Source organism: Stegodyphus dumicola, chromosome 11, assembly GCF_044657685.1.
Source record: "Stegodyphus dumicola isolate Sdum_Otavi_A_Nest chromosome 11, ASM4465768v1".
NCBI classification, from domain to species: Eukaryota; Metazoa; Arthropoda; class Arachnida; order Araneae; family Eresidae; genus Stegodyphus; species Stegodyphus dumicola.
In genome coordinates this window covers 120081491-120105768 of record NC_140778.1, presented here as the reverse complement: position 1 = coordinate 120105768, position 24278 = coordinate 120081491, and the positions used below count along the sequence as shown (strand labels likewise).

Below are 24278 nucleotides of genomic sequence, written 5' to 3'. Positions count from 1 at the left end.
TTCTTTATTCCATTATAAAAACGTCTCTCGTTTTCTATATTTTTCATGCTTACACTGATGCTTACACTGTTCCTCCTTTCATACACTGGTGAAATAAATTAAGAGAATTTTGATATTTGATCTACGATCTGCAGAACTACTGGACAGATTTTAATAGAACTTGGTGTGAACATAGGTTGATATAATACAAACAAAATAAACATTCAACTGTTATAATAGACACACATGTTCGTGCGTAACACTCATGGGAGTCTGAAGGTCTGAAACAGCGGTTGCAAAAAACACAAAAGAAATGGGTTAGTAGGGGGTATGATCCCCTCTTACAGCCATACAGGTCTCGCAGCGCGATGTCATACTGGAAATAAGGCAGTTTATCAGTGTCTGTGGCAATGGGTTCCACTCATTCAGAAACGTTGTTTTCAGTTCCTGGATATGATTCTCGGAGGCGGTTACGATTTGAAATTGCCCTCCCCAGAGCGTCCCGAACATGCTGTATAGGGTTGGGGCCTGGAGACCGGATAGATTGGTTGGCCAATCAATCCTGCGAATCCTCACTCTCGAGAAATTCTTCGCCTAGAAGAGCTCTATGTGGCCTCGCGTTATGGTCCTGTAAGATGAACAAGGGGCTCACTACACCCCGGAAAAGGCGAACGTAGGGCTCCAAGACCTCATCCTTATACTTCACACCAGTCGCAAAGCCTTTCTCAAAGACGTAGAGAAGTGTACTGCAATCCAACATGATGCCTGTCCAGACCATTACACCGCCATACTTGTTTGATTTCGCGAACAGAGGGTAGATAGCGGGTCCCTGGCTCTCTCCATATTAAAGTACGGCGAGAATCGGTGTTTTAGGCTAAAACGGGACTCATCGGTAAACAGATTGGTCGCCCATTGCTCCGCACTCCAATCACTAAGCTGCCTGCACCATGCTTATCGGACTCTCCTGTCCGTAGACGTGAGCGAGACGCAAACAGGAGGTCTTCTGGCAAACAACGCTCTCTCATTCAGTCTTTTGGAAACAGTTCCCCTCAATTTTGTCACAGGGTTCCTGTGGCTGTATACAGGTTCCGAGAGAGCTGAGAAGCTGCAGCCCCTCTGGTACGCCTCTCTAAAATAGACAAGTAGCTTCTTCTCTGGTCATCGCGGCTCTTGGATTACCTTGTTCAGGCTTTCTGTCGATGGATCCTGGAACTGTTTCCATAGGCTACATACGACGCTGGGCGTTAAATTAAATTCTCTGCATATCTAGACTTGCGATTGGCCTGACTGTAGCCTCCCAATAATTCGCCACCTTATTCATCTAAATGTTGGTGGTTACTCATTTTTATTATTCCGATGTGAATTTAACCGATTGCTACAGGATAAGAAATTCTCCGAGGTGTGCTGTTGAACGCAGATTGTCTTACCCTCCACGCGCATATAAAGCTTGTTTTTTTGTTGGCTCCGCCTACAAACACGTGTACGCTTACGCATTTCCCGTAGAAGATTTGCATTTTTATCTAGAAGCAGTGGATTTTCCTTCAGTTCAGGTTTTTTCACGCAATTTGATAAAATGCGCCAAGTCTGTTAATTTATTTCACCAGCGTAGTTTCCATTCTACACAACATTTTATGGCGAAAATTGTTACTTTAGCTATATGTTATTACTCATAATGTTCTGTTCCTCCCTGTATAACGAAATATTCTTTGGAATGCCTTTTAATTGCACTGCGTCTAAATGCAATCCGTTTAATTTCTGCATATTACGACAAGTAGTAAAATAAGGTAATTAAGTTTGCATATGTAAATTTATGAAAGTTTTTAAAATCTAACATGAAAGAAAATGCAAATAATACGTCTTGTGTAAAATACAATGAAACAAGTAACTTTTTATTCATACTTTGAATTATTTTTGTTTATATATTTGAAGAGTGTCACTGTGGATCTCAGTCCAAATGCTCGTTTAGAGCTAATGGAGAAAAACTATGCCTCTGTCCTGAAGGGTCATCAGAATTTGATGGAATATGCAAGGGTAAGGAAGAGACATAATATCTTTCTCCAGAGACTAAGCATTTTTATGCATTAAAAGCATTCAACAAATATTACATTTACAGAGTGCGACTGTGGATCCAATTCATTATGTATTTTCGACAGATATGGCGACAAACAATGTTACTGCTTGCCTGGGTTTGCAATGTTTAAAGGGATATGTAAAGGTAAGAAGGAATTTATTATTTAACTTTCAGATGTGTAATTTATACACAGTCCAGTCACATTAATGTGACCACCACGTACTTTCCATGTCAGAGTTAAATAACCAATCACAGAAGGCAGGTGGCAGCACAGTGCAGTTGAGCGTATATAAAGGGTGTGTGAGGGCTTCGGAAAACATTTCAATCGTTGGCGTAATGCAGAAATGAAGCGATTTATCCGACTTCCAAAAGGGCATGATCATTGGCTTTCGGGCCAAGGGTGGAAGCATTTCCGAAACGGCTGAGTTTGTGAACTGTTCGCGTGCCGCCGTGGTAAAAGTGTACCGTGCATGGCAAAATGGGACTGTCCAAAATCAGCGACGTGGCAAATGTGGTGCACCACGGGCCATAGATGACAGAGGCGAACGACGGTTGCGGAGATGCGTTCGGGCAGATAGACGGGCTACCGTTGAGCAACTGACCACCAAAATGAACCAAGGGGCTACCAAAAGTGTCTCCCAAAGTACTATTCAGCGAACATTGCTGCGTCTGGGCCTCCGAAGCAGACGCCTGTTTCGTGCACCTATGCTGACTGCTGTTCATCGACGGCGAAGGCTAGAATTTGCACGCCAGTACAGCAGCTGGACGTCCACTGAGTGGCGACAGGTTGCGTTTTCGGATGAATCGCGTTTTATGCTCCATCGGACAGATGGACGTTGGCGTATAAGGCGTGAAACCTCTGAAAGGAACCACCCTGCAACCATTGCCGGAACGGTCCAAGCTGGAGGCGGGAGCATTATGGTCTGGGGAATGTTTTCCTGGCATTCTCTAGGTTCACTGATCATTGTGGAAGGCACAATGGATCAATACAAGGTCGCATCTGTCCTTGCGGACCATGTTCACCCCTACATGCGCATTGTTTTTCCTCAGGATGATGGCATCTTCCAGCAGGACAATGCGAGGTGCCATACAGCTGCCAGTGTACGTGCGTGGTTCGAAGAGCACCAGGATGAGTTTACCGTCCTCCCCTGGCCAGCAAACTCACCTGACTTAAACCCAATCGAGCATCTGTGGGACCATCTCGATCGAGTTGTTCGCGCCATGGATTCTCAACCGCGTAATCTAGCGCAGCTGGCCACGGCATTAGAGTCGGCATGGCTCAACATCCCAGAGAACACCTTCAGGGACCTATGTGACTCTCTTCCTGCACGTCTCGCAGCAGTCCGCTCTGCGAAAGCTGGTTATTCTGGCTTCTGACAGATGGTAACATTAATGTGACTGGACTGTGTATATTCACTTAAGGTCTTTCGTTAAATCCTCTCTTTTATTGCTCTATTGTTTTTTTAGAATAGCATATTTTCTAACTTATATTTTTTGCATGTGTTGAAAAGGGTGATTGGGAGATTTTATTCTTTACTTTATTATTTTCGAGAGAAAAACCGATTTCCTTATAAAGCGTTAGCAATTTTTACTGTGTTCGAAACTGCATTATCTTAAGAATGATATTTTTTAAGCGGAACCGGAGTAAAGTAACAGAGATCTAAATCCAGACTGTTAGACGAGTAGATCAAACAGCAATTTCAAAAACGCAAGTACGTCTAGATTCGAAATTTATAATTAGGATTACGAAAACGAATATAGCACATTATATCTGGTCTTTTGCTTGAAGCGAGGATTTATCAACTGAGATGAAGTACAGGTCCTTCAGCGCTTGACTTTGCATATCTGAAAGTACAATACGTAAAGAAGGAAGCTTGGAAAGGCGAAAGGAAGAGCTTGACCCTTTGTTACGGCGTGTGAGATCTTGTAAGACAGGAAAGGCGTCTTTAAAAGGCAGATAAAGGCCCGTTCACACGAGTACGCTCGAAACGTAGCTGACGAACGCGCTTTTACGTTACCAGCGTAAAAGCGTCCAAACGAGTACGCTTGCGAAGAGTGCGTTTAACCAATAGAATTATTTTGCGCAAAAATCACGTGACGCTGTAATATAGTGTCAACAGAGCTGTATCTTATTACTTCGCTGTTCTTCTGTATGTTTGCGGCAAGTTGTCCGAATCAGATGATTTTTTTTATAGCTGAAACTTTACTATTATGTGCAATTATTAAGCAGAGGCAAAACCGCAAAAAATTGCAAGAATGGGTCCGAAAGATTTATTTAGAGCGACCTGTTCAAAGAGATTTTTTTTTTTTTTTTACTGTTTTGTTTGCGAAAGGAATATCTGGAATTATTAAATTCCTACTATTAGCTCACACTCTCCCTATATCTTGTTCAAATTTTCAGTACATAAAATGCTTTTTATTCATCCACTCAAGTTCAAATACAATTTTTTAAACTTGCAGTGAATGACACTTAATGTTAATACAGCTTTTTCACACATTAATTTTTTTTTAATTTTTAATTAAAAAATTATGTTTGTATTTTTATTTATTTATTTATTTATTTATGTTTGCATTTTTAAACTTTTCTTGGTGGACCTAAGTAGGAATTGACTTTTTGGGGGGGAGGGGGTATATTACTTGTTTTTTAATTCCTTCAGGATGAGTATCGACCAGTTTGACAGACTTGCAGATTCTATATCGTATGAAAATTAGGATTTATAAAATTGGTTTGGAATACAGTATATAAAGAGAATTAAATTACTTAATTCTCTTTATATACACCATCCACCATATAATAAAACCAACTTCATATTTTTTTAACTCGCTCTCCCTTGGTCTTTTGTTTTTCTTTTTATTTATTTTTGAATTTAGAATGAGGTTCAAACTTTGGACAGTTTATGAGAAATTATGTGAATGATAAAATATGCAATAAAGTAAAAATAAAGAGAGAATTTATAGATGATATATGATAAAGAGATACAGATATATTTTTACATAAGGATTTCTATTTGCATTGTACATTTTTAAACTAAATTAAAAACAATAATAATAATGAATAAAATAAGAAATGAAAACAATAATAATAGGTAAAATAAGAATATAATGATTTATGATTAAATATAAGAAACACGTTTCAAAACGAGAAAAGCTAACTGAATTATACCGTCTACGGGTGAATTCGAACTTGCCACCTTTCCATTTCTCCGCTACCAAAGCAGCGCGCTGACCACTCAGCTATCTGCGATAACAGTGTTTGTGAAAAATAATGTAACAAGTAGAAGTCGCTGCAAAGGTAATTTAATTAAACTTCAATAAATGATTGCTGTATGACACAAGTTGTAACTTTCCTCCAAAATTTCGTAATTCTATTTTATTGAATACTCTTTCACAGTCATCTGCTTTATTTTAGAAGTTATTATATTGCTGAAGTTAGTTTTTGGTGTATTTAATATTGGGATATTTATAGAGCTTTTTATTACACATGATATAGCCAATATTTATAATAATTAAGGAGAATTTTGTAAGGCAGAAACTTTGATTTCGTAGAAACTGTAATTTATTTAGGTTCCTATTACTTACGGTGTTATAAATAGGTGAAGCATATGGATATACTGGTCGGAACATTGCTTTATAAGTATACAGTTTTCCCCTTTAATGAGAATTTTAAATGTATACTAATATGTACGGTTTGAGAAATCTGAAAATGGCGTGAACAATGCTGATTATTTTATTGCTGTATACAGTTATATTTCTAAGCAAAAACTCATCTCTGTGTGGCTCTGACGCCATATTGAAACGAGTAAGCAAGAAGGTTTTCTGATTATGACACGTGATAAGAACTCGGTCGGCTATTGGCTATACGCGCGCGTCGCGGGCGAAAAAGCTGAACAGGAGCGTACTCAGTTTTACGTCTTCTGCGTCCTGCGAATTTACGCCGGCGTCAAAAAAGTTACGTCAACTACGTCGGGAGCGTCCTCGTGTGGACGGGCCTTAAGTGTGTCTGGTGGAAGAGAGATACCACAGGCGCCATGTGACCGTCACGGACTAACCATGGAAGTAGGAAGTAAGACTTTCTTACCTCCATGGGACTAACAGCGAAACAACTGAAAGCGAAATCTATAATTACCAGTACCAGTAGCGAGTATGATTGATTTATCGCTCGAAACCCGATGTTATCAACTCAGTTGATATCGTGCTTAAATGGAGCATGAAAGTGAAAGATCATGTTTAGATGCAGTTTGTGAGAACGGAAGCGTTGAGGCGATTTTCTTTTACACAAAGTTCTCAAGGGATAATTTTAAAAAAATTCATCTGGATATAGGATTATTGTTTTGAACCCATTGTCTACTGCATACGAATAAAACTGTTTAATCCTGTCCTGACCTATAAAGAAAGAGGGCTGTATACCTTAAAAACCGAGATTTTGGTAAAATAACTCCTTGTTTTTACGCGCGATGAAAGTCTTATTTGTTATGTTCCCAAAACTGTTTGAATTTTGTTCTTACGTGTATTTAAACCGGAGTTATGATACTTTATTTGACACCTTGTCCTCGAAAAGCATGCCAGAAGTTCAGAAGACATAAATATTTAAAAGGCCGAAGTGGGTATGTCAGAGTTGTTTGCTTTTATTTTCGGGGCTTGAAACTTTATCTAATTGCATTTTAAAGAACAAAATATATTTTTTTGATGGCAACGAAACAAATTTCTAGCATATTTTCAAGCTGTGTGTTATGAATTCACTAAAGCGTTTTCGCTCGTGTTTTGATTCTGTGTTTACATTGCTGATAAGCGCTTTATTTATTTATTACTGAGTAATATATCCATTAATTTTTATAGGTATAGATAGATATTGGTTACTAAACTGCAAACGAGTATGAAAGGTTTGATGCTAACCGTATCGACAATTCCCTGATTTGGCTTTAAAAAGCAGAGAAAAGTTTTAAAAGCTGCTAGGAAGCAAAAAAAAAAAAAATGTAAATTCTGAAAAAAAAAAAAAAAAAGAGAGGGCATTACTTATAAATCAGGGGAATTTTAAGTTTACAAACTGATCAAAAGTAGGTAATCGAATGTTTCAATTCTTTAAATGCGTTTATCTCGTTTTTCATTTTTCGTGTTTTAATGCTAACATGAAACACAATATCTCTAAAAATTATGATTGAAAACTTATGCAAATTGGTATACATGCTTAAAACACTTTATGTAAGGCGATAGACTATTTACTAATTGATAAATGCATTTTTTATAAAGTTATTATGTATGAAACATGAATTTTAATGAGAAAATATGCTTTTCCTTTGTTATATTACACATACTAGCTTAAACATTTTTAAGTAACTTCCAAGCTTTAAAATAATAGTCTGCCTCCTTGAGAATATCATTATGATGGGTTTGCATTTTTACAAAATATGAAAATGTATTGTACTTTTTTAACACAGTGTTTATAATTTATTGTAAATATTGCTGTTTTTTTGCTTGTTTTCTTTCTTTACTCCAAAAATACAAAATTAATGGTCATTAAATAACTCAGCCTCTTCATTTCTTTCATCATTAATTACTTTAAAGCCAAAATTAAATGAACAAACTTAAAAATTTAAAAAAAAGTGTTTAAGGTATACAGCCCCCTTATTACCTCTTTAGTTCTCGTACACTTAAATAATTTTCAATAGTTCATTTAGAGATTTTGAGGGAATAGTTTTATAGGCTAGGGTGATTCTGTGATATGTTAAGCTTCTCCAAAAGTGCCATTGATGGTACTTGGATTGAGCATTTGCATTTAGTTCTTCTTTTTGGGAAATCTATCTAAGAAGCCTTTTGCTTTTTATTTGCCTAAAACGCTTTAAAGAGTAAAATTTGCTCAACTTCATGCGTTAGCCCAAATTCTATTTGCCATCCATTCAGATACATCTAGAACATTTTACTCTGACATGTTTGGAACTTTGGAATCAGTTCAAGAAGTTGTATAGTCACTTGCCTACCCGATGCGCTCTATCTTACAGAAGATAATCAACCATTCATTTTCAAGTTACTTATGCCATAATCCTAAGCAACTGACTATCTTCTCTCAAATAAAATTCTATATTTTCTTAGCAGTGATTGCGAGTAAACGTGCGTCAAACGTTACGAAACATAAAGTTTAGAAATTTTAATTAATGATTTAAATGACGTAATAACTAACTATAATTTTGTGAACGCTCATAAATACAGAAACATTTATGACAAAAGTGTTGTTATTCTTACTATCTTCTAGTTAGTGCAAGTTAGTGTTACTTTTAGTTACTGTTAGTTTCAACAGTTTACGTTATAGTTTAGACAGGTAAATGATTTTCATCCTCGGCTTGAGGGAATAATTTAGCATCTAAGAAGAATGTTGCCAATTTTCAAGCGTAATTTGAGGTTACTTTTAATTAAGAGCAAACATTGCTGGTACGGCTTCTTTTAAATAAAATATGCTATAAAGACAGTTAAGTCATGAAGGGTAGTAATGAAAATAAATTCAAAAAACAAGCATGGCGACTGCAACGACTAAAATGTGAAATGCAAACTTCTGAAAGAAACTCATTGTTTGGTTCGGGAAAATTTCACTCTTTTGTTATCCTTTGTGATGTAGAAAGAAAACGAAAATATTTTCCGGAGAGAAAACGCATGACTGAAATTAGAATAATAGGCATAAGTTCTTGTAAAGGTATCTTTAAGCAGATTGCATTTGTTTTTATATTTAGAAGTTGTTAAGTATTAATATTTTAAATTGCCTGACTTATTTATCTTAACTTTCTCACTTTCATTGGGGACGACACAAACGAAAATATTTAGAAAAACGAATATCTACTACAGATAATATTCTGAAAACTGTGAACTTCTCTATTGTATAGGGAATGAACTGGTTGATTGATCTAACTCAAATCAAATTACAAAATGTTTCCTTAAAATCAATTAGCTCTAACAGAATTTAAATTCACACTTACTAAAACAATACCCTGAAAAAAAAGAGCAATAAATCTTCTCTGGTGCTTGGGTAAACAGAATGCCATCTCCCGAAACAAAACCATTTCTTTCCGTTCACCAAAGCACATATTCATCATTCACCTCACCAGAAAGCATCAAGTAAGAGACTCAGAATCTCAATAATTTTGAAATAACGAAAAGCATATGGATGGTGAAATCGAGATGAACCCTATGTCACACAGGTGAGTCAGATGTCACATTTCCACGAGAACTGCATACCGTGTAGAAAAGGACCAATTAACTAGAACAGGGAGACGATCGAAAATTAAGCCTTTGAAGAGACGGCTCGACCTGAGCGATGACCCAAAGATGAATTCTTCTCTCACTACCTGAACCAGGTGTGCTGGATGCTAATAACAAATATTTAATGATTTGGTATACTAAGCTCGGCACTATTTTCGAGTTCTATGGAGATTATGCGGAGATGCAGGGTGAAGCGGAAAACTCGGATATAAATCTCGCAGTAAAAATGCTTTTTCGGTAGAAAGAAAACACATCCTTAGGCCACTTGCGCGGGCAAAGCCCTCAGCAGGGTAAATGACCTCGAACCCTTTATTTGAACATTACAGCTTCAAAAACTCAAAACTAACTGCAAAACACTCTCGCACAAGCCTCGAAGTAAACTCAGTTTCTCCACCCACTAAATATCACAGGCTAAAAATTAAACATAAAATGAAGTTTGACCAATCGTAAGAACTTCTCGTTTAATACTTGACTCCCGTCAACAGATAGAAATAAGAGGAAAGGTTCATTTACGAGGCACTTAAGCTTATAGCCTTTATCCCTACATCATCGATTATAATTATCATCAAAAAGAGGGTTCCGCTAAGAGGTAAAACATTTAGGGCCAAAATGTTAAATATAACAAATGATTAACTGCCTTCCACAGTGAAAAAAGGTAAAATCACTGAATGCCTTAATTTAATAATTTTGATATCGAAAAAAAGGGCCAGAATCAATTTTGAAGGGGTTACATCCTGAATTTAGAAAAGCATCGAACTTTCCTTGATCAATGGTCTTGTGGTGTTAACAACACGAAAGAGGAAACACTCGCGAAACAGCTTTCACGTCGCAGATGCTTCAGGTCTGGGAGAGGGGGGGGGGAAGCGGGAAATCGTTAGGCGAGTTAGATTTAAAGAGAAATCGCCAGAAGTTTCTCCTCAGAGGCATTTCTCGCCATTTCTCTTTAAATCCAACTCGCAATTCTAACTCAGAATATTATCTGTAGTAGATATTTGTTTTTAGTGGCATGAGAAATAGTAATAATTAACATAAAATTCTCTTAAAGAGATTAAGTTTGAATGTGAAACTGAAAGAGCAGCAAATTCACTCAGGCGGGGGGGGGGGGACGTGAACTAGTAGAGTGATAACTTCGAGGCTCCTCGTTTCCATTGCAACGCCTCTTTGGAAACGGTAACGCATTATATGCGCTCTCCAGAGTAGATCTGGGTAGTTTACTTGATGACGCAATTCCCGGATGATAGATAGGCAGGCTGTGGAGAACGGGGTTTCCGATCGAAGGAATTTTTTTGCAAAAGTTAACCTAAAGTTGCTGTACAAAGAGACTGAAAGGGTGTATTTAACTATGCAAAGCATACTAGGGCTATCTGCCTAAGGGGAGAGATGCCTTCGTGAAGGACTTTCTAAAAGAATCTGGCTCGTATACACGTTACACATGGGGAAAACCACGAAAACGCCCATGCAGCCAGCCCGTTCGCGGGATTCGAACCTCGGACCGAACTACCAGTGTTCAGCGACTTTACCGCTCGGCCGCTGGTTTGCCGGACTGAAAGAGAGGATTTTGGCTGCGTTATGAATGTCCTCGTTTGTAGCAAACCAAGGAGCTTTGTAAATTTGCAGCAGCATATTATTTTGGAAATTTTGGATATGTTTCCTGTTAATAATTGCTGTTGCACCCCATATGAGACTAGTATAAGTCAGAATTGGCCTTATTTGTGGAGCAAAATCTTGTTTTTATGGAAAAGTTTCTTTTACTAACGAAAAATGGCAGTAATTGGGATTTGACAACCTTCGCATTCAAAATTGTTTTTTGAATGTGAGGTTGCTAAGTTAATTTTGAATCAAGTATCACTCCTAGATACTTATAAGCATGAACCCAGGGAATTGATTTAAATAGAAATAGAGACGCAGGTTAAAGACCTCAGCTGGAACAACGGAGTCCCCCAACCGCGTGACAAACTACGTTCGACCCCAGTTAACAAGCAAAGAAGGAGAGATTTGATCAATGCTGCCCTTACAATAAGAAATTTACAGAGGCCTTTTCGTTCCAAAGAAACTCATTTAATCAACGCTTTCAGCATTTACAAAGAAAAGTGAAGCAAAGACGTTAATTAAATCATTCTTTGCAACCCAGTAAAGGAAACCCCTGCAGTGCATAGAAACTAAAGAGCTCTCTGTTGTCGTAAAGGCTATTCACATTCAGTTAGGGTACACTAAGAACTCCTGCTTTCGATCAGATGTTCCAAACAAAAAAGCGCCCCCTATCTCTGTTAGAAAGCCTATCCATCGAAAAACAAATAGAACTAAAGATTTTAACTGCTACAATATAAATTTCCACTACATTTTTATAACAATTTCAATTAGATAAAATCCCTAAATATTGATTAATTAAATTAAATAAGTACGATTAAAGTTTGCGACACAGCAGTTTATTATTGAGAAGTATTAAAATTTTAGGAGTAAATAAAGTACGACGGGAACTTTTAGCTAGGGTGAATAATCGAATTAATATCATGTTATCACAAATGGATGCAAAGTATTTAATTTTGATTATTAAGTTTGTTCCATATAGCTTTCAGTTTTCTAAAAAAGTAGTAATTATATTAAAATATGTGTCATCTCGCAATCTATTTGAATCTGTTGAATCTGGCTGTAATAATGGAGACCGTCAATATATCCAATTTACGCCAGATTTTTCTTATTGCTCTGAAATATTCTAGTATATTAATATTATATTAGAATGTGTGTCCTCTCGCAATCTATTTTAATCTGGGTGTAATAGTGAAGAACGAGTATGTGTCCAATTTAGACCAGACTTTTCTTATTGCTTTAAAACCTTCCTAACCAGTGCTTATTTAGAGTGATATTTGTATAATAAATTGTATTTAAATTTGTGTGAATTTTTCATATCTTTGCTCTGTTACATATCATTTACAGAATGCGATTGTGGTCCAAATTCTAAGTGTTCCTTCGATGATAAAGAAAAGAAGAAATGCATGTGTGAGGATGGGTTTCTAGAATTCGATGGACAATGTAAAGGTGAAGAATATAACTGTTCTTCCTTTTTTATTTGTTGATTCAATTAGGTCATCTGCTGACTTGGCTTCAAATTCTTTTGACAGAATGCCTGTGTGGTGAAGGATACGTATGTTCTTTCGACAGATTTGGAAATAAAAACTGTGAATGTGAAGATCGTTTTCTTGAATTCAATGGAACATGCAAACGTAATAAAAAACTATTTAAACTACTTTTTTATATTTTCAATAAAATGATTAGCATTCTTAATGGATATGAAACGTATTTTACCTTCCCTTGACCTTACAGTATGCGATTGTGGACGAAATGGAATATGTACGTTCAATTCGCAAGGAAGACCGAAGTGTACGTGTCGTTTAGGTTTCAAAGAATATGATTTTGGTTGTAGAGGTAGGTTAATTTTCTACCTTCTCAAATTTTCTAAATGTTAACGGCAGAAACGGCATAGAAGTGGCTGGCTGAATTTTGAGGTAGATTCCAACCATGACTGCTTCATTGCTGAAAATCTTGAACTTAGCTATTTGAGAAAATAATCAGCAGATTCATTTTGCATCATGAAAATAGTCTGCAAAAACATATGTATAATCCTTGAGTTATTTAAATAACAGAGTGCATGTTTGGATACATAGGCTATCTTTGCACTTGTTTCATTAAGTATTGGAAGAAATGGCTTTTTCAAGTTATAATTAGGTGTCCAATAGAATATGAAATAAGCCACTTGAATTGCCTCAATATTACTATGTTTTCATAATAGACATAATGATTTTACTTATCATTCTTTTGTTATGCCATGCTCTACATTAGCCACATGAATTAGCTTCATGCTGAGTGCTAGGAACATTATATTACGCTTATCTTTAAATATGCTCTAAATCCCAGAGTGCACATTTCAGAAGACTTCCATAAGAATGAGTCCGGAAATCAGAGGATAGCAATGGAGATAGACAGTAGATAATTTTAATTTGATCGTGAAATCTGTGTATTTTGGATTTTTAATAATTGAGTAGTAGTAAGTAGGACTTTAAATCCTAATAACATCCCATACGCTGTCGATGGGACATAGATAGGATGTTCTTAGGACATAATGGGATGTGTTTAGGAGGTTAGTGGGATATCCCGGGATGTCCTGAGGATGTAGTAAATAGTAGTTCAGATCCTAATAACATTCCGTACGCTATCGATGGGATTTTGTTAGGATGCCCTGAGGATGTACTGGGATGTCACATTAAGCACTCGGGAGGATGTGTTTAGGAGGTTCTCGGGATATTCTGGGATGTCCTGAGGATGTGCGCATATCCCGCGAGCAACATCCTCGGGATATCCCAAGGATGATTTTGTGCTATGTGGGTCATAAACATTCATTTCTTATTCAAAGATTTAACTCTCTTTAGTGCAGAGCGAATCCCCATAAGCATCTTATCTATGAGGAGCTGAACGAAAATGGAGGTAAAATGAAAGCTGTTTCAGGAATCAGATCAGTTTCTCAGAACGGGAAGAAAATAAAGGGAATTTAAGTGAATTCTTTCCATAGCACTAGAAATAAATACTAAATGCTTCCCTTTGCACATGCAAATTATATCTTAACAACACAATTGCTATAAATCATTTTACGTAAATCCAAGCTTAGATTAAGATTTGAAGAAAGAGCTTCATTAACCTTATATATGCATAACATTTTAAATTCTAGTATAAGGATATATGACACTAAATCCCTCTGCAAATTGCGCGGATATATCTTCTGCTTCGGTACTAATGTCTGGAGCTAATGATTTAACAAAACTTCCCAAAGATAAAATGAGTTGAAACTCAAACAGATAATGTATTTTTAAGTTTTTGAATAGCCGGACTAGAGTGAAACGAATATAGGTGATCCATATTTCCCTCCAGTTTGGAAACTTTAAGGCACAATAAATGCAACAAATCTAATGAAGTGTTGTATAGCAGAACATCCAGACACCCTTTAAGTTTACACTTGTATAAGGTTTCTATCCAAGTATGTGCTTGAAACCCTATCACATAATTGTACTCGAGAGGTTAGATGGCAATCATAGCTCTAAGTGATAAAAGAAAATAATTGCTGATAAATGCAAAGTTTAAGTGTTAGTCGGATGCGAGCCACCAAAAGCCATTTCATGCGCAATCACAAACAGAAGCATAAACATTTATGTCAGATATGAAAATTCATGTGTGACAAAAGAAGTTCAATGAGACTGTTTGTTTGCACGATTAAAATGATGAGAGAGGCAAGAACCGTCAGCGGAGATCAATGTTAGTCGTACCGATAAGTATTGCGTTGAATACATAAAAAGTACACTGCGTAAAAAATAAATGGAACAGTTCTGTACCACCCGTTCTACTGGGTCTGATTGACGAAATTCAACTAACGTTTTCCATTTTTCGAAAGCACGACTTAGGATATGTATTAGATTTATATATAGCATTGTTCTAAACATTCTCTAATCGTAAAAAGCAAATTTAAAGTTAATTAAAATATAAATTTATAAAATATAAATTTATAAAATTGTTTAGAATTAATTTTTTTGGAATATTATACATTTATTCATGGATTTAGATGCTTTCACTTAATTTACATATGCTCTCAGAATTTAAATGATATTGTAGATTAGTTCGCAGCCATAATTAATCATTTATTTGCATGCAATTAAAATTTCATAATTTAAAATTTAAATTTTATTTAACTTTAAATTTGCTTTTTACGAATAGAGAATGTTTGTTAAATTCAAATTTCATTCCTTGCAGCAATGGCTAATGAGTATTATTTAAATTTAATTTAGCTTTACTATTTATTCATATGAAACAATTGTTCTAATATAGGTCTTTGAAACAAACTCGGACATTTTCTGAAATGGCACGCCAGTTTGTTTTCAATATTTCGATTCTACTACTCAAATTATGCCAAACTGCCAAGTATGTAAAAATCTCTTGAGTACTTTAAATCATTAGTTCTCAAAATTTTAGCTCCTGCACGTTAATTGAATTTGGTATATTTTCAGTAATATCACTTTTTTATTAAACCTATTTAATTCTTCCTTTCACATTTCGAAATTTAGGTTCATTCCAAATAAGATTTGCCCATTTTTTGTGATTTAATTTTAAAATTTGTATTTTTAAGTAATTCTTATAAATTTTTGAAAAAATATTTTGAATTATAACCTATAAAATTTTTACCATCGTCTTAAAGTAAAGATATTTCTAAGCCTACCTGCAAAAAATTAGAGTGTCTTATTTAAAATTTCCTAAGATATACGTGGACTTACATTTTGGCACGTTTTGAAATTTGGTTGATTTATTATAAGTGATAATAATGGAAATGTGGCTTACGTACTTCGTTAAAATTATTTCAAAGAATGAATGATGGACCTTTCGTGCATCAATCAAAAAAATGAGGGTAAGTTGATTACTATGAATTAAGAATTCCACCAAGTTAATTATTTTTGGCGCAAAGTGAAAAATGCGCCAAGATAAATTTCTCCGTAAATTTCTCACCAAAAATTACAAAATTTAATATTTAGGCATAATTTGAATCGTAGAATTGAAATTTTGAAAACATTTGCATGTCATTTCAGAAATCCTCCGATGTTATGTAAAAATGCCTGTATTAGAACAATGACTTTATATAAATCTAATATATATCTTAAATCGCTCTTTCAAGACGTGAGAAACGCAATTTGAATTTCGTCAATCGGGCCAGTAGAACGGGAGGTATATGTATGGAGGTGACGTCTTATCATTAAACAGAAATCGCATCCACTGTTCAAAGTATCAGGTTTTATTCCTGGTTCACAGAAGAAAAGATAAACGAGATGAGTATATACAGATGGACTAAATATGTTTAGGAGAGGAATAAGGTTCCAGTATGAGAAGTAAAAGATACAGCTGACCACCTACATGTGGTCACTTTAGATAAGTCCATTTCCGATCGCCTACGCGCGACAAGTAAGCGTCTAGTTGTAGCTCCTGCGCGAGCGTTTCGTTAAACTGCTTCTGTCGGACTTCCCGAACCAAGTGAAAATGTGTTTACCTGGAGAGTTTCTACCGTAGATATAGATAGCGACATCTGGTGCTTCGTTGACGCACGATTCCAACATATAATTGTCTTTTTTTTTCCCGCAGTGTACATTGAAATGATTGGAAAGAACTTTTATGTTTTGATATGCATCCTACGCATGGGGTACCGTACACAGTTATTAAGCTATAAATATTAAAAATCGTAATTAATCTATCCTGCACTGCAGATTTCATAGATTCATAATACTATACACCATTTCCTCGGTGCAATCCTTATCATAAACATTAAGACCCAGGCGTTATTTCATTGACAGAGGATTTATTGTTTGTAAAGTATTTTTGCAAAACTGAATGTTTATTCTTCTGCAATCTCTTTAAATTGTATATCGTAATATACAGTAATTTTCATTGCTTTCTTGTCACTGGACATTAATTTAGGACATTAAAATTTCCCATTTTTGTGAAGTACATAATGTAAATGGTCAGTGCAGTGCAAAAAATTATAAATTTAATTACTCAGTGCCCTTTGGGTGAATGCTGCTCTGCATAGATAGCGTTATTTGGTATCCGTAGTTTAGTTTCGGAATTGCGGAAAGATTTAACAATCGAAGATGGGGGCAGCACTGTTATGAAGTTATATAGTATTATAATATAAGTATATAATATATTATTATAATATAATGTATCCTTGATGCCATTTATATGCATATGTGATTATCTGGATGTATTTAGAACTCACGGATTTCGATTTATAAATTTCAGATTGCTACTGTGGATACGATATTAAAACTGGTGAATCGATTAATTGCTCATTTGATATGTATGGATATAAAAGATGCGAGTGCCCAGATGGTTATGTAGACATTAATGGCCATTGTGAAGGTATGTATATTTATAATATTATATTGGTACAAGTAATTAATATCTACCTGTTGCACTTTCTTCGAAGTCATTTGTTACTCAAATTGTATTTAATTGCATAATTAATTATGGCGTTTACTTAATGGCATTTATGTTATTAACACCAGTCGCCGATAGTTAAAATTATATTTATTTATAAACACTGTAGTAATCCTTTGTGTATAATAGTACATTATAATACATAATTTGAGACAGCAAACTTCAAAGAATTTCATAGCAGGAAGCTGGAAACTGGAAACTTTATCATAAGCATTTATTATTTAAGTCGTGTTACATTCTGCTTAAGAATGCTGTCGAGCAAGTAAAGTAATTTATATCAAACTGATTATGACAAAACACCAATGAAGTTAAAAAGAATAAAATAAAAATGAAATCAGAAAGCTTTCAAGTTTTATATCATGCCCGAACGGGCGCTTTTTCATGTATATCACATGTTTCAAAAGCATTTGGGCTAACGTCACATTGCGTTTTAGAAACAGCCCATTGTTAGACTTTTCGATTCACAGTCTCATGGGTTGAGGACAAAATTGTTTTTATTTCCTACAGTGTTGCTACTCTTCGCTTTGGAATTGTTCAGTTTTTTTAATTAAAAATTCGTTAAAGTTTTACAAACTATGAAATAAACAAGAAAATAAATTCCAAATTCAGGCTATCATTTGTCCATGTTCGGGTAGAGGACTATGTTAATCAAGATTTTTATTATACGCCAGAGAACAGGGGCTCCGTTGCCTTACAGTCTAGCAGACTGCCTTACACCGATAAAAGCCTCTGCCCCCGGAAGCTATCTACTACCCGCTCCACCACAACCAGGGTGGGTGGCAAGTCAGACGGCAATTACTGAGTCTTAAAACAAAGAGATACGTGGGCAAACAAGGCCAGTGTACAACAGAAGTTTCAATACATAGTCTGGATTTAGAATTTTTCTTCCAATACATACGTCATACATTTATCACAGCTAATTTACAATCAGTCCTATGCGACATACTTCAGCCATTAATATTGATTTCAGACATGCAATTTTACACAGTTCTATAAAAATTCCTGTGACCAGGGTTACAGTTACTGTTTTCAGAAAATAAATAGTCTAAATAAACATACATTTTAGATATACAATTATAAGACATTTCTTATTGAGACAGTTATGTACAATTTAACATTAGAATCTTAGGGATACAAAGGAAAACATTGGTATACCAGTCAATTTTAAGCCAAATCTTTTTTTTTTTTTAAAGAACTTCCTAAATGGCTATATAGGACGTAGAGATTTAATTCTAAAAATCTCTAAATGCATCTTACCGTAAGATAGCAGAATTAAGTTAGATTTACAACAGACCTTAAGCAAAGTTCCTATTAATCATTACTATTAACTTGAATACTGTTGTTGCAATTTAAACCAAGAGTACCAATTAGTTGTATGAGAACTATACACCACAGTATTTGTGATATTTTAGTACATACTTTTACTATTCTATTAAATTTATATTCAACTCAGACTCTTCAAATACAAAACAAAATTTTTTATATATATATATACATGCAAGAGAGTATATGACACAGTTAATAATGGAATATGCAATGAATAGAATACAAAAATCAACCTATAAATACTTAGATACAGTTATTACAACTATACAATTGCTATACATAGCAGTAATACTACCTTCTCTTTTAAAACACTAATAAATACAGACTATGCAACACAGTATTTATGATACTATATTACATACAATTACCATTCTATTAAATATATATTCAATACAGATTATTCTTTCGCAAACTAGATGCATGCAATAGACAGTGACAAAAAACAGTGAATAGTGGAATGAATAGTAATTTCAATACCAACCCTAACTAGATTGTAATATTAACTTCATTATCCTGCAAATACTTAGTTACCATTATTACAATTTTTACAAATACTGTACGCAGTGATACTACCTCCTCTTTTACAATATTGATACATATTAGACTATGCTACACTGTATTATGATGCTATAGAACAAACAATTACCATTCCACTAAATTTATATTCAGCACAGAGAAATATAATAGTAATTTAAAAATAAAAAAAAAACCTAACTTAGTAGTAACATTAACTTCATTAACCTACAAATACTTAGATACAGTTATTAAAACTATTCAAATGCTATACAGATCAGTAATACCACCTTCTCTATTACAGTACAAATACATATAAGACTATACAACTTTGCATTTTTAATTCTATAGTGCATACAGTTACTTTGCTATTATTTTCGGCCAAAATTCCTCAGGTACCAAGCAGATGCATACATGAGAATTCAATGAACAGTTGTTAAGGCATTGAACAGTAAATATAGTACATAAACCCGATCTAGTCAGTATCATAAGCCTCATTTAACTACAAGTGCTTATATTCAAAAGTTATTGCAAATATTCAGATGTTGTACATAGTAGTGGTACTTCCTACATTTTGAAATGCGGATACATACAATACGATACAGCACAATATAGATGATACCATAATTGTTGGAACTACAATTCTATTAAATTTAATTCAACATAGTTGGTTGGTACCCACTTGCATTCAGGATTGTAAAGCTGCTTTGTTAAGAGAATGTTGCTGTGGATTAGTGCATTTCAGAAATTGCAATGAAGCTCTAGTTGAAATCAAGTGAAAATGGAACGTCCACGTACTTTCCCTTCACTTAGTATTTTCATGAGGTGGACAATAAAACTGTTCTCTTTGAGGAGGCAATTCATGACAAAGCTTCTAATTTACCACTTGTGGAGTTAATTTCCTTCGTATAATCCAACTTTTCCAGGGAGCTCGCAGATGTGATCATTGAATCCAACACTTATTTTATGCTGGGAGAGCATGAGCTTGGGTAAGTTAGAGGAATACTAACTCTACTCAATAGGACTACAGTTAGAGGAATACTACTACCTTGAAGTTCTACCTCCACTCATGGAAGAGGTATGCTCTTGACAGAATGTTATTATACCCTTGAGTTTCTAAGATCAAAGAATTTCTTGGGGAGGAGCTCCGCCCATTTCGAACGAAATTGTTCCTGTGGTTTCTTTAGATGTAAACTGGCTGTCATTGCGCAGCTAAAGAGGTAGTGATGTCCATGTCCGTAAGACTGAATCTTTTAGGATAGGACGGAAAAGGGCCGTGTCCTGAGTAGAATTGCGTTAAGTAATTTGTTAGGCCTCGCTGAAGCAATGAAACCTTTGGGAAAAAAGTATGGACCCTTCGTCCTGTGGTTCCTGAATTCCAACGTTGCTGCCATACCTCCATAAGTTCCTTTAGCGTCATCTTTTTAAGGTAAAAAGTACGGTAATTTTTCCGGCCGCTCCTCTCTGTAGATGCTATTTGCTGCTTGGTTTGCTCCTTTGTCTGCCTCTTCGTTGCCGAAAATTCCGACGTGAGCTGGAACCCATAACAAAGCCGGCATATTCCCTTCCGAGAGTGCCAGGAGCGCTAATTGGATTTCTTGTACGATCCGATTTCTGTTTAGATAATTCTAAATGGCATGTAGACTAAAAGTTGAGTCATTGAGTATTTTGAGCTTTCCAAGGTTGTTCTGTTTTGAGTAAGCGACTGCAGTCCTTAGAGCTACAAGCTCGGCCTGGAAAACAATGTCATTGCTATCAAGCCTTCTATTCCATAGGAACAGTACATTGCCTCCCTGCACTAAGCAAAAAGCGCTGCCAGTACCATTAGGTGTTTTGGAACCGTCAGTGTATATCGCTTTTCCATTATGGAGAGGAGGGACATGTGTTAAGCTGGATCGATTTGGAGAGATTGAGGCTGGCAGGGTGATCAATTGTATGATATATTCTATTTTCAAAGTTAGTGGCTATATACGTGTTTGTCCATAACGTGCAGTTTTGGCCTAATCTTAAGACTCTGGAAATCGCAGCTTCTCTTTGTACCGTGAGGTCTAGGGCAGGAGTCCCCGCTAGTACTTGGAGGGCAGCGGTTGAAATGGTTTTGTAGCCTCTGCAGATGAGTAGTAGGTGCTGTCGTTGGATTGTATTCAGGAGGCCTCTCATGTTTTGATTTAGTTGCTTTCCCCAAACTGTTAATCAAGATTGATGACTCTAGGTACCGTTGTTTTTATCCAAGATTTTAAACGGCTAAATTCCAATAAGCATTTAATTTTTATTTTTAACTTAACGGTGTCCAGAATCCGCATCAACATTTATATGCTTGTATGCTTCTTTAATGTAAATGCACATCCAATTGGACATTGGAAATCCGGTATTTGAATCTCATCCAAATGTGCAGATTGTTGTTCAAGTTTATGCTTTGGATAGAAGGGCGAATAAGCGATGAAACTCAAGCTTATAGCTTAAGAGATCGTTATGCTCCAAACACTTATTATATTCCTGCTTATATAAAACCAGAAGTAATAATTAAAAACAAATATATTCCACACCCTATCTAAAACCAAATAAAATTACAAAAGCAACTAAAACAGTACACTGATGAGCACTAAACATTATTATTGGTGAAATCAAGGATTTATATTATGGTTGCTGGAAAGAGAAATGGAACATTTCGGGAAAAAGGAAAGATTATTTCTTGAAATTTGAAGTTTCTAAAACTATGAGAATGATATGCGATTTTGATTACAATAAATAATACTGGGCACGGCGCTTCCCGGCGAACCTGAAAAGATTTAATTTACAAAATAGTAGTCTTAGATTTTTTTGTAGTGCTGAAAACAATGCATGACATTTCGTCGAAAACTGCGCATTAATGCGACAAGTCAGGGAAACACATGGTAGCATAAAGGAATTCTAAAAGAGTTTAGATTTGCAAAGAGTTTAATGAACTGTATAAATGGCCACAGGACAATACTGGAAATTTTGGTTTGATGGTTTTGACTGTATTTCTGTTTTAATCTTTTAACTGTATTTTTGTTTGTCTGTGTTGGGTAAGCTGCTTTAACCAAGAGGTCAATCATTATCGGCCAGGTGGGTTGCAGCACACTGGTATATTACATTACATTACAATACGCGCCGTGTGTGCTATTGTTACACGAAGAAGGCATGCAGAAACAAAGGAAAAATATCTTACAGTTTCACTTAAGTCATTTGAAAAAAAAATTATTCTTTTTAACTACTCTGCAAAATGTATCTAATTTCTATAAAATAACGATATCTCTTCAGGAAGGGATTCCATTTATTTTGAAACTTTAAAAAAAGAAAGATTCTTCTTCTAGCGAAGAATAAGGTTTTGAGAGTTCTAAAGTCAACAAAGAATACCAGTTTAAGAAATTGCTGAATTATGCACCATTCGATGATTCGCACCTTCCATAGGAGTTTTAATTGATCATCATTTAATTTTTTTTAATATAATGCTATGAAATCTTTATAATATATTACGAAAATAAAATCAATATAATAGCTAAAAATATGTTTCTATCAAATCTCTAATTTATAGAAGCAGACAAAAATATAATTATCTGGCACCTCCAAGCAATATAAAACTTTAAACAATATTAATATTGAATTTATAGTATAAGTGCAGCAATAAACTGATATCTGTAATAATATTCTCATTAATAAAATCCCACCTGTTAAAGAAATTTAAATAAAATACTAATCAAAATTAAACACCTGCAAATTTCAGTTATTACATACAAATCATTAGTAATTTGTTAGTTTAGGCAGCTTAGTAAAGCTATTCTTTATTACAGTGAATTTAAGCATAAAAGTAAAGATATTTATAAAACCATAAACAGTGGTAAAATTCAATTTTGACACATAAATTATCAGCACGTTTACAATAAATACATAAACAACGATCTGCAGATGCTTGTCACTTAAGTTCGCTCACCTTACCCTTGCTGTGATGAATCTCAAATGAATTTGAACATTAAGAGGTCATTCCGAGAGTTACTAGCAGTGATTAAATCTTGTTATGGCTTAGGTCTATGACAACGTAAGATTATAAAACGGACATTTTATAACTGGACGTTAACTGATATTCGCAGAAAAAATAAATCGATTTTCCTCTTATCCCTCCACCACGCTAGATGTTTCCATGCTGAAACATCGCTCTTTTAATATTTAAAACCTAAATTATGCTCAAGCACCAGTTATTATTCTTTTGTAAAATAATGGAATGATCATGTTAAAAAGAAAAAAAAATGAAGAAAGGAGGTAAAAACTCGAATATTAGAATTATTCTATTTTGAAAAAGTATATTAAATGTGGTAATATTCATTTTAGAATATTATGAAGTTATAAACCCTTGTGTTTATGAAATTCATGTGTTCTTTGGAAACATTTAATTCTGTTTTTACTCATACTTTCAGCTTCTCGTTATTTGTTTCGATGCATGGAAGCGATTTGTGTCAGATATGATCCAGATCGAGGAATTGCATGCAAGTGCGTATGGTTCTTATTATGCATTATGATTCCTAACTTTGTTTATAAACTTTTCAAAGAAAAAACTGAGATTGAAAGTTATTATAATATTATAAGAAAATCTATACTATATTTTATATTCCAGTGCCTATGTTTTCGATCTGTCCTAAAACCTGCTCCTTTTTGTGAGAATAAAGAGCATTTAAGACGAGGAATTTGAATGCTTTTAGTGATACAGATTTTCACAGTGGCGCTTGAAGCCGTATTCTATCATGCAGCTCTCCCAGTTAATATTTCGGTATTAGCAATTAGCAATTTTTTAGATGACGTTAAATCGCGCCATTAAATTTGAGCTAGCTTAGCTAGGCCAAATTTGTATAGTCTCCAACTACGATATTTCAATTATGTAAATTCCGCTTCATGTTAACTCGTGTTCCTTCCATCCCTACATTTCACTTCCCCGTTGCGTTCATTGCCAGGGTCTTGGACATAATAGTCGAAGCTGTCAAAATCCTCCCTGCTGTTCCATCTGCCCAAAACAACATTCCCGTAGAGAGTGTACCTCAAACGTAAAACTCTGTGTAAATTGTGTGCGAAGTAACCAAGAAACTGGTTCTTCGTTACCAACTGATCACGG

The 24278-nt window shown here is 35.1% G+C and overlaps 1 protein-coding gene across 6 annotated transcripts in view; it reads left to right on the top strand.

Moving 5' to 3' along the window:
* Positions 1–24278, top strand: part of LOC118199320 (uncharacterized) — a 71747-nt gene that overhangs the window by 20196 nt on the left and 27273 nt on the right. For 4 of the 6 annotated variants that reach the window (XM_085827167.1, XM_085827166.1, XM_085827165.1 and 1 more), the window contains 7 exons: positions 1909–2010; positions 2093–2194; positions 12230–12331; positions 12415–12516; positions 12617–12718; positions 17120–17239; positions 23590–23662. In XM_085827167.1, the coding sequence (XP_085683293.1) occupies positions 1909–2010; positions 2093–2194; positions 12230–12331; positions 12415–12516; positions 12617–12718; positions 17120–17239; positions 23590–23662 (703 nt within the window). The remainder of the gene's footprint in view (positions 1–1908; positions 2011–2092; positions 2195–12229; positions 12332–12414; positions 12517–12616; positions 12719–17119; positions 17240–23589; positions 23663–24278) is intronic. The other 2 variants (XM_085827169.1, XM_085827171.1) reach the window with 2 other exon arrangements.